At 36.8% G+C, this 12,198-nt stretch overlaps 1 protein-coding gene across 1 annotated transcript in view; it reads left to right on the forward strand.

Moving 5' to 3' along the window:
• LOC137284170 (E3 ubiquitin-protein ligase RBBP6-like) overlaps window positions 1-12,198 on the forward strand; it is a 32,372-nt gene that overhangs the window by 1,218 nt on the left and 18,956 nt on the right. Inside the window, exons 2-9 of the mRNA XM_067815889.1 lie at window positions 119-221; window positions 925-955; window positions 7,932-7,982; window positions 9,131-9,219; window positions 9,441-9,543; window positions 10,089-10,231; window positions 10,474-10,649; window positions 10,837-11,401. Coding sequence (XP_067671990.1) covers window positions 119-221; window positions 925-955; window positions 7,932-7,982; window positions 9,131-9,219; window positions 9,441-9,543; window positions 10,089-10,231; window positions 10,474-10,649; window positions 10,837-11,401 — 1,261 coding nt within the window. The remainder of the gene's footprint in view (window positions 1-118; window positions 222-924; window positions 956-7,931; window positions 7,983-9,130; window positions 9,220-9,440; window positions 9,544-10,088; window positions 10,232-10,473; window positions 10,650-10,836; window positions 11,402-12,198) is intronic.

Genomic DNA, 12,198 nt, shown 5'->3' on the forward strand with positions numbered 1-12,198 from the left:
CTTGATGCAAGTTAAAAAAAAGCAAAGTTGTAATTCATCATACTTTTTTTAAATTGGTGTTTAGATTTCTTTAAATGTCTAAAGTTTCATTATTTATTAAGATACGGTTTTCTTCCAGTTTACAAAAACGATGATGAACTCATACCAAAGAACTCATCAGTGATAGTGTCCAGGATTCCTGTGGCTGCTACTACAACCACTAACAGTACCAGTAAAGCATGGTAAGTTCAGTTTTTTTGTTTCGGGTTCATGTGCTGCAAGATCAATAGGAAAGGATGAGATCCTTGACTGGTATTTAGAAGTTACAAATATTTTCTATCAGGATCTGTCATTTTGTCATTTGCTGCTGGCCTGGATAAGATTGGTTCACTGTTGAAGCATAAGGCATAAAATCTAATGTTTGAAAAGAGTCGACCAGTAAGTATGTGGCTGTTAGTTTTCATGTTGTGGCCTACATATTCAAATGTCAAGTGTATTTTTGGCTGGCTTTAAAGTTATGTCAGTTTATTTGTCAGTAAACTGCATTTTCCTTTTGTTAATTACATGCAGCTTTCAAACAGTTGACTGCAGTATGGAATATTTTTTCTGATTTCAAACATTGACTCGATTGAGATAAGAGGCAATATTTCTGTGTGTTTAGTGGGTGTACTCTTTTGTATTTATCTCCAGTATAATAATTTTTAGCATCATGACACTGAAGGGAGTTATTTGAAATGTTTTGTTGTTGGAAAATGTTCCCTAGGGGCTCATTTCTTAAAATAATTGTTTTTCTTCTTACCAAGAATGTTACAGGATCGTGGTCATTTAAAAGTGATGTCTGAAATGTTAATCTCACTATACACAGACATCAGGTATTTAAAGTATTAATTATCTGAAAAGTGCTAGATTGTTTGCTTTGTCTAAATTGAGCTTTTTTTATTTCAGGGAGCAGTTCAAGCAGGATTGTGCCAAAGCAGTATGTGTCTTTACAATTTTGTATGGTTAACACTAATCATAGAATACATTTTTAAAAAATTTATCATCAAAATCGTTTAATCTTAAAACTGGTTTGATTTCAGAATTCCATAACCACTAAACACAAGTGTCTGTCATCTTTGACATGCATAGATTTGTATATGTCTGTCAGACATTGTTGGTGTGCTTGTAATGATGAATATAATTATTCCATTTGCTTTTGCAGTTGACTTACACTGCTTCTGTGATATGAATCTACACATTTTGATATTGTATTTTGTATCATTTTTACAACTGTTGAAGTGCTCCTTTAGAGCCATGTTGATGAACTATTCTGTTACATTAATGTGTTGAATATTTTCAGAAATAAATTGTTTTGTTCTAATATTGTTTTTATTATTGCTGTGTGCCATCAATAGTCATGCAGATACATTCGACCCCCATTGAGATTAATAACCTAGTTGTTTTTCTTGCTCAACTAGAGGCAGTTTCTGCTTATTTAATAAAGAGACATTCATTCTCAGTGGCAAGGGTGATTGCATATATGTGAACAGTCAATGGGAAAGAAGTAGTAAATAATTGCTATAGGGCTCTATTAAGTCATACAGTCTTTCTCTGAAAGGTGGGCAGACACCAAACTTATTTCTTTTTCTGGATTTTAAGGTGCAAATATCAGTTTTATAAGTTATTGAGCCAAAGAATTTTTGTTATTCCATGCTTTGCTAATGTAGCTTACTTCAGATAGTTTTTTTTCATTTTGCTGTCAAGAGCCTAATCAAATATACTGCATTCAGCTGGACTTATATGACTAACCCACATGTTCAAATACTGATTTACTTAGATATGTTAGGATTAGTAAATCAAATCAGATTAATTTCGTAAAATCAGGCATGTTTTCAGCATGTTGCAATCACAGATCTATCTAGAAAAGAATTATTTGTCATAGTATCAGTCACATTGACATGAGATCTTTTACTCAAATACTACTGATACTCTTATTTTTCATATCAAAGGACACCATGTAGGTAATGTCAGTTTAACCCTGATATGTATTTTCCTCTGAAGTCATGGTTATGACCAGGTCATTTTAGCATTATTTGACTTTTAACCACCTTTCTCAGAATTTTCAGTGAAGAGAAACTGAAGCAAGTAATTATGCCTTATAGTGTGGTTTATGCCACAACTCATTGACAGTCCATTGGAGACACATTGTACAAAGAAAGTTTTCTTACTATTTAGAGACAAAAATCAGATGCACCAGTCTGTGTGCCTTTCTCAGTTGTACAGAGAATTAAATAAGCATGATGTCGATTAGGAGTAGGTTCACCTGTCTTGGTGTCCGGAAATCTTAGTGCAGAATGGTGTTGAATTAAAGTTTTGAATTTCATTATACCAGATACACATTCATAGACTAATCATAGTGCAAGTAAAAAAATAAAGAACTGATGAGTTCCTCCACCGCTGCCATACTGACATAACCAACCAATATTAAAAATTCCAAGAGAAACTCAATTGTGTCATTAGTACCGTCAACATGTTCAAGAGTGAATGAAATGTCAGTACTTACTGAGATATTTAAACCGTATTCTGCCATAAATTGAGAAAAATACACGAGTGTACATTCACATGTTAAAAGTTTTCAACCTTTAGGAGTCATGAAGAGTCTGCTTCAATCTGTCCCTTGAATACTTGTTAATACAATATCTCTCTCTTCTGTTTGGAGCGCATGAGTGGCCCAGTGGACAGTGTGTTATACACACTGTGACTGTAGCACAGTAAGGATCTGCCGATCATGGATTGAATCCAAGCTTCAACCTGCTAATGGTCCTTGATTGTCTGCACCTTGTGTCAATGATGATTTCGCTGTATGCTTCATTTGAATGTTATGCTTACACAAACCACTGAAATGCAGTTCAAAGTGGAATCAAGCCACATTCACTCTCTCATATCTTTGAACTGAAGTGTTAGTGTATCCACTTGTGAGATTGTTGTGATGGGACTAGAACCATACCACTTTATCTCTGACATGGTGGACAGTTGTAAAATTTCAGTAGAATCCAAAATATCTCAAGATAAGTGTACCAGTAGTTTGCAGACATTATTTAAGATGAATCATTTTGATTATGTGCCAGTGTGCACTATTTTCCGATTTTCAAATTTGCCAAATCCATAAATTTGTATGTCAACCTTGCTTTTGTTCCTTTTTTTTTTGATTAATTGATCCAGTGCAAATGCTATTGTTCATGTTATTGAAGGTAGATGGAGTACATTTTTGTACATAGAGAAATACACAATGTCAGTTATGTATTTTTCAGATGAATACAATCACTGTCCCAATTTTTTTTTTATTTGTTGAATCATTTACACAAGTTACAGATATGATTTGTTTTTATAACTCATATTTTATGAGTGGTCTAACTAGCATGATCCAGCATTGATATTCAGTTATATGACATCTTCTGTATGCATCATTGAACACACAAATGCTGGTCTTTATCGCATGTGTTGAAGGAACATAATATGGTGTTTTAAAATTGGGTTGGCCAATGATTGCTTGGATTTTCTACCATGATGAAGATATGTGCATGCATTAACCAGATCTATTCATCAAACCTTAGATGTATGTAGCCTAGAAGTCCTACTTTGTTTCTTGGTAATGTTTGAAACAGAACACTGACTGTCCTGTCTATGAAATATAGAGATTTTTAAAGAAAAAGGAAGTCTGAATATTTGAGCATTGCAAATAGCATTTGTTGTCTGTTGAACACTTGGTTCAGACAGAGAAAAACTTTTGCTGCCTTTTGTCAATGTTGGAAGAGAAATATCTTCAGTATTGAGAAAATGTTGTTATTGTTTACCACGTACTGTTGGTCTCATCATTAATAACAGTAGGTACATCCTGTGCTGCCATTGGTTTGAACTGAATTTGAAAAGCATCCCTATATTGATCTCATGAAGTCAATGGTTGGTTGGACTGGCAGTGGAATCAGCCTGAACTCTGGCTAGGAACCATTGATAGTGACAAGTATGTGAAATATTGACATAGATGAGTTGAAGTATACCATCACCAGCTTTATGGGTTGTTGTCCTGTCATCGATTCCATAGAAATGCCCAACATTTGGAAAAATATGTTGCCAAATATTGTTTACAGTATTTGTGCTAGCGTCTGCTGTGATATTGATTGTGAGAATATGTTGTCAACAGAAGGTAATCAACACCTTTGTTATTTTGCTTGCTTATTTGCAAACTTTAAAGCTTTGTCAAGGACAGCTTCCTTTGCAAGCTTTATTTCTGATATTGAAATTGTTGTGATTCAGATCATATCAGTGAAGAAAGGATTCTGAAGCTAATTAATGTTTGGTTGACAGAGTACTTTTATTTGTAAACTGTGTGAGTTAAATTCAAGTTGATTGTTTCATTCATTTTCACCAGTAATGGAAAAACACAGTTTTATTGTACCAGTGATCTATATAAAAATTATGTAGTTATTTTCATCTCACTGTACATGATTTATATGCTAGATATTTAATTAGATCAGAGGTTTATGAAATGTTTGTTTTGCTCATATTGTGTGCCTCTTTCATCGTCTTTTTTTTTTATCAAGCATTGTTCACCCTGTTAAAGATAATAAAGACTTTGGTCATTGTAGAATCTGATAAACGTACTGAATATTACAGCTTCCTCTGGGGGGCTGTTTGCATTATATTTGTAGTTAATGTACTTTCAGGCCGCATGTGAAACATTTTCTTTATTCATTACTTGAGTCGTTTTGTAATGGTGTCTTCTTTTCAATATCAGGTCGCACAGACTTACATGTGTAATCCAAAACTGCATGTATACACTATATGGGCCTTGTTTTGAATCATCACATCTAGTGTCATGTTATTTGAACTATTGTTATCCCAAGGGATTGGGGGGAGAAGGGGGTGCAGAAGTATTAAACATTGATGAGAAACCCAAACAAACAAATCAAGGCCATTGTTACTGCAAGTCTCAATAGTCCTACCTTGTAGTGTTGTGAGACAGGTAAAGTTCAGCTTCAGTCATGACTGTTACATGTAGTTAACCCAAAGAAATATCCTTGTTGATGCTACCAGTGCAGTCTGGTTAGTGGGTAAGCTGACATAACTCAGATTTGTCATATCCATATTATGTACATGGATGTTCATTATGTCAATCACTGGATTGTCTGGTGGAGTCTACATTATTTATAGACCACTGTCATATAGCTGGATTATTGCCACTGAGTGCCACTGAACAAAAAACAGTGTATATTAGTTTTCAATGTAAGACAGGTGCTCCTACTGTAAACTAGATACAGTGAAGTGATGCTTTATATTTCCATTGTTTGTATGGGAAAATAATGTGTGTTAGCCTGTTACCCTAGCAGGTGTTTGAACATACTTGTATTAACACTTCGGCAACTTCCTCACAACAATTACAATCATACCAACTGTATATTGTTTCCATCATTCAGCATCAGTATGTGTCATGCATTCAGTGTTCATTATCATTCATTTATGTGAAACAAAAACATGATCTACACGAAAGGGTTTTTTTGTAAATGTTTCAATCAACAGGTCCATTGTAGTTATTTGTCTGTTGTCCTCTTCATTTAGTGCGTTTGTGACATACATGTTCTATTTGCATTGTTATAAATATGTTTTGTATTGTATTGACGTTTACTGTGTGGGCTGCCATGAGATGCATATGTAGGGATTCCGGGTTAAAACTGATCCCTTGCCAACTTTGCTGGTTGTAAAAGGCGAAATAATATGATAGGCACCTTGGTTGATGGAGTTGTCAACATACACTGATAGTAGATTATTTGTTGTTTACTGGATTGCCAGGTCCAGACATAATTGTTTGCAGACTGACATCTTATAGCTGGAATATTGCTGAACATGGCAATTAACAACCAACAAACATTCCTCATATGTTCTGTATCATTTGATTAGTTTCTTGTTATGTATTGGCGCACTTGAACAGCTGGCAACTGTTTATGATGCCAGGTGTTGCTGAATCTGTTCCTGAAGCTGCTTGTCCTGAAATGAAGGCATATTCTCCAGATATGACCTTGATAAGATCCGGTTTCAAATCCTGATGAGCTGAAAGCAGTGAAAGCAGCAAGAGATCTTGCTTCCTGTATCTAGTCAGGATACATTCGTGGTCAAGACAACCAGTAGCTTTGTTTGTGCCGAGACAAACAGCATGTTCCTTGAAAGTTTGTTCATTATTTTCTTGGATCAAAGTGATGAAGCTTCTAATGGTTTGTTTTCATGTGTTGAAAATAAATCGTGAAGTCCATGATGACTTTGTATTCTTTGAATACATGTGCTGGAATTGTAATCGGAATGAATGTGTTTGCAAGTGAAAGTTACATGTTAAGTTATGAGGATGTAAATTATCCTTTTTTTATGTAAATTATCAAAATGTACTTAGGAAAATAGTAGTTTGGGATTGAATTATATTTCTTTAATGGTTGAAAAATTACTGTTATGGTAATACTGGTATCAAGTTGTTCAGAAATAGGCAGTGTTTAAATGGCTGGGTAGTTTATGAATTTTCTGATAAACATTTGACCACAGTGATGGTAGTCTTATAAAAATTAGATGTGCAGCAGTATAAACATCATTTATGTCAGTGCTAGTGGGAGGTGACCATCACAAGTATTAGGTGTGGGAACATTTTACACTTGCTGTGGTTGCTGCTGTAGGCTGCGGGGAAGTTGGATGTTTTTGACAGGAAAGGATGCTTGACTTTGGATTGAATGATGGGTGGACGTATATGACTACTTATTGGATAATAAGAGATGTCACTGGCAACTTCAACGTTAAATGAGGCAGAGGCTGAATATGGTTTGCTGTTACAGAGATGCAGAGAGGAGGAGATGGCAGATGCTGCTGCCTAAATAGCAACACTGGTAGCCGCTCTGTACCACCACGTCACTCACTTTTTCACTCCAGTTTCTTACTTGTTTTGGCATGTGGGGTTATACAGATACCATGATGATCCAGCAAATATGGAGTAAACTATTGTGTATAATTTTAAGATGTTTCAACAATTAAAATGGCTTTTAGAATGTTGTTATGAAATGCTTGTTTACACAGCTTTGCTTTGAATCCATCATCCAGGACCATGATACAAGATTTGACAGACATTTTACAGTGATTGGAAGATGGAGGCTGAGATTTGATGAATCACTTCAGCTGATGGATTGACAAGCATACCATGGAGACAATACTTTTCAAAAACATGTTAATTAAAGACTTGCAGTTTTATTTCTATATGGAAATTAAATAGGTTATCAGCAAGATGATCTATTTTGCCCTTGATGCAGTTATTAGGTGATAGTTCTTACTATTGTGCAAGTTACATTTCTTTTCATCACATCAACACCCTTTTACAGTTTCTCATTCAAAGAAAGGCTGAACACAAAAACATGCATGTACACACTTATGTAACTATGGTTTATATTCCCATATTACATAATTAGATGTATGATTTCTCCTAAAATCTGTTAATGATCCAATAGAATTTAGAAACGAGTACACACAAAAATTCCTCATGGGCCATATTGTAAAAGTAACTCAGTGAAATTGCTCAAATGTAATTAATTTGCTTGGAGATGAGGTTTTCAAACAATTTCTTGTATCCCCCAAAGCCTGAAGAAGCACCAAGACAAGCTTGTCCTGTTTCACAGTGGATTTGGATCAGCACTTCTCACCAAGAACAGTATGGGTATAGACCAGGATGCATATTTTCTCCTTGCTGAACCTGCAATAACATGCTTCAGTAACATCATACTTGTTAGATGATGACCTAGGTGAAACTAGTCTTCTAGAAGTTAGGCTGTTTTGTTCAGGGTATAGAAGGTTGGAAGTGTCCAGTTTGGAGTGGAGTGAAGTGGTGGCATGGAGTCGGTAGTGGCTGGTGCTTGTCCCTAGTTCACCTGCTCCCCATGTTGTTTTTTCAGATCCAGAAAGAGAAGGCCAAAGAAATGATGTCTTTAGATCAGCTCAGAAATGTAAGTTTGAACACACTTGAGCTGATAAACAATAATCCATAAGTATTTGGTGATTAAAGGTCTTCATGTCCAATCACTGAATTTTTCTGAGCCTGGATCTGTGCAGAGGTATCTGTTAGGGGTGAAGCTATTCACTTATGCTTTAATGGTTAAATTAGAGTAGCTGAAAAGAACAACATATCACAAACATGATGCAATCCATTAGCAGACAGGACAAGAATGGCAGATCAAAATCTATTTAATGTTGAAAAGTTAACTTCATTTAAGGTTAATATAGATAGTTTGACAGAGTAAAATTAGGATTTTTAGCAGAATATTCATAATAAATAAAAAATGTTTGGGTGCAAAGTCTGTGTAAAAAAAACTTTAATGGCTATAGGAGAAATCAGGGTAGGTGAATGCTGAGGTTCAAATTTAAATATTATCCAAATATTTTATAAATATTTGTTAAATAGAATATGTCCTGAACTTGAGCATTGAAACAATCTATATCTGATGTTGCTTTTGGTGCCTTGGCACATTATGCTAATGTGAAGAAAGTATATATTGTATACAGAATGTTACTTCTATGCATGTTGACCCCTGAGTGTTATGCCTCTTACCAAGCCCGTTTGTTCTTTCAAACTTCTCATTTAGTTTCATACTTTCAGCGGACGCATAACTATCGAAATAGGTTCAATTACATAAATCATGAAATGTTTTCCTTTTTATTTATGTATTGAACCCATTTCTCATGCAGATATTTCATCTGAGTTTAATCAGTGTCCTTGCTTAGGTTATGATGTTAAGCGGCAAGTCAACAAATGTTAGACCAACAAACTTCCCAACTAACTTACAGCAAAATAAATAATGTTTTAGTTTTGTATAGTTGACTTTGTGTAATTGACATGGATGGGCCAGAAGGAATTTTGTTTCTCCAATTATGCGTCTGTTGCTCCTAATTTGGATATATCCCAGGTAATTCATATGCCAAATGATTCAAAGAATTCCATTAACAGCAAGGCTTAATTTCAATCTTTGGATCAAGTCTTAAATGTCCCCAGTGACAATGACCACTTGTAAGACTTAAAAGGGCCATTATAGACATGTATCTTTGATTAGTTCCTTAGATGGCATTTATGAAATCAACACAATTGTACCTGTTGCAGACGGCTGATCTTGTAAATGCCAGAGCCACAGAAATGGACAAAATAAAGGCAGCCATTAATCAATCCACCAGAGATTTTGATCCATCCAAGTAAGTGTTTAAGCGAGATTTTACATGAAGAAACTTGTTATTGAATAAAATGTGTCTAGAAATGATCAGTCTATTTACAAAGTAGGTCTCAATGATTTTTGCCACAGGAACTGAAATATTTGTCATAGAGCCATTATGAATGTGCTAACAAGTGACCGTCTTCTATGTGTATGTTTAAATCATGCCCTAAAACCCGTTGATAGTTACCAAAATGTTTACAGCTATGCCAAGTCGAAGCTGCCAACTGGTACGCCACCCAACACTTACACATGTTACAAGTGTGGAAAGCCCGGTCACTTCATCCATGCATGCCCTCTCAAAGATGTAAGTGACAAGAAGCACATGCTCAAATGTAACTGCATAAAGTGAATATTTGTTGCATAATCGTATTGTTGTAACTAATGACTAGCAGTTTTAACTTATTTCATTTTTATATAGCAAACTATTTTTGATTTTACTTTTGGATGAGATGAACTAAATTTCAGGGTTCAGTTCTAATGGGACAGAGGAAAAGACAAATTTATGGATTTCAACATCTTTACTGTATTGTGAATAACACATGCATACACTCTACCTTATGAAGGTGCATGCATTCACTCCTCTTGATGAAAAAGCAAGCATTCACTCTGAAATGACGTGTTATTCATTATAACAAAGTTGAGGTCCTTAAATCTTGTTTTTCTTATGAATTCAACCTCAAAATGCCCTTGAAAAATTGAACCGGACAAACTTGCAACTTTGCATGAAGGTTTGAGTTGTTGAGACTTGTATTCAAGGTAATGATGGGAATGAAACTCAGTGTACAGCAGAAATAAACACATAAATCCAAAGCAACAATCAGTTTTATCAGTTTATTGTTTTGTTTCCAGTCAGAGACGCCTGGAGTGATAGAACCACGATTTAAGAGAAGTACAGGCATTCCCAATAGTTTCCTGACACTTACGGACGACCCGACTCAGCCAGGAGCGCTGCTCACGCACACAGGACACTTTGCTGTCCCCACTCTTGATGCGTATGTTAATCTTGATTACACTTGATAATGTTAAATTTATTGCTTGAATAGATGACATGGTAATATTAGGTTGATGAGCTAAGGTATAGGTAGCCTTGAAGCTGAATCCCTCTCCATACTGCAGATCAAGATATACATGAATGTATTGAATGTATGCATCAAATTGTGAGTTTACATATACTTTACTTGTAGATTATTCCATAATTTGGTGATCCTGTTGTATAAGTTATTTGTCCATGCAGGACGGCGTACAAGATTGGGAAGAAAGAGCGACCTCCATTTCTACCTGAGCCAAAGAAGGAAATTGTAGAGCCCCAGCAGCCTAGGATACCCCCAGCCCTGCAGTGTCCACTCTGTAAGGAGCTGCTCAGGGATGCTGTTGTCACCCCTTGCTGTGGAAACAGCTTCTGTGATGAATGTAAGTTGTGTGCTACAGCTTCTGTTTTTTTATTGCTTATTTTCAACTGCAACTTGTCTGTAGGAAAGTAGTTTGCTTGAGATTCTGATTCTGCTGTTCTGTGGGAAACACTGTCCAAGGCCAATTCCATTTAACAGGGACTGTACCAAGAATGTTTGAATCATGAATCCTGTAATTGTCTTTACAGGTATAAGAAATGCTCTGCTTGAGACAGATGATCATGAATGCCCTGTGTGCCATGAAACAGATGTATCACCAAGTCAACTCATTCCAAACAAATTCCATCGTGATGCTGTCAGCAGATTTGTCAATGAAAGCAGTCACAATCAAGTGAAGACTGAAAGGCATGCTCCTCCACATCAGGCTCCAAGACAACCACCTATTGGTCAATCTCATATACAGAAAGGAGCAGCACCGATTGGACCACCACATATACAGACCGGGCCTCCTCCACCAATTGGACCACCACGCATACAGACAGGACCACCTCCACCTGTAGGGCCCCCACACATACAAACTGGGCCCCCACACATACAAACTGGGCCCCCACCAGTACACAACACCCATCCCCCACTTATGTCCAGGACAGATACCCCTCCATCAAATGTTGCCCCAGTACCACAAGTGCCACCACCCCAGACCTCAGTGCCTCCACCAACACAACCGCCTCCTGCCATGGTGCCAGTGGAGCCACGCCCACCACCACAAGTGGCAATGGTCAAGTCAGAGCCACCTGACAGTGCCAGAGGAAGGTCAGTAAATAGTGATTGCAATCATTTTCAGATTCTGAGGCTGGTTGAAAGAAAATATGAATTTTTAACTTACCTTACCATAGGTCTTATGCATATTACCTCAAGCTTCGCTAGAAGAGATCAGACAGTCGTTGATTCGCCATTCCCTAGATGGCTACCTCATGTAATCTACGAATGTAGTCACGGAAGTGACGTGATCTCCCCACTCGCGCAAGCGCGAACAATCCAAAATCACTTTTACTTCTAGCGTTCGTCTGTTCGGACGTTTTTTTTGGTTCGCTTAGTTTACCTACTTTGTGGTTCAATAAAGTTGTTCCTCACGGGTAGGTATGGTTTGTATCCCTTAGGTGTGCGTGTTAAGGTAAGTAATCATTTAACTGCACTTACTTTGCTACCTCGTGTTGTTTTTTTTTTTTCTCTCACTTCGGGGTGGGTTCGCCTGCGTCGTGTGTGAGTGAGGCATGGCGTCCGTGGGGGTATTATATCTTGCTGGTTTTTCTTCTTCCATGTGGTTTCCATGTCGATTAGTATTTTTGACCATGTTTCACTGCATTTATACGTTTTTTCGTGCCACGTTGCGATGTATGCAGGTAGCCTTTCTGGTTGTTTGCCCTTCGCTGTCACGAGCTTACGGGCGTGCCTACTTTATAGTGGGGGTGCGTTGGTGCTGCATTTCTGGTGTAGGGGTGTTTTTTTTCTACCTCCTAGCGTTGGTTTCCACGCATTGTTATGTCTTGTTTTGTTACAGTTAACTGTGTATGTCTCGCCAGTTTTACACTATCAGCTAGGGGCAGAAA

Source organism: Haliotis asinina, chromosome 5 (genome assembly GCF_037392515.1).
Source record: "Haliotis asinina isolate JCU_RB_2024 chromosome 5, JCU_Hal_asi_v2, whole genome shotgun sequence".
NCBI lineage: Eukaryota > Metazoa > Mollusca > Gastropoda > Lepetellida > Haliotidae > Haliotis > Haliotis asinina.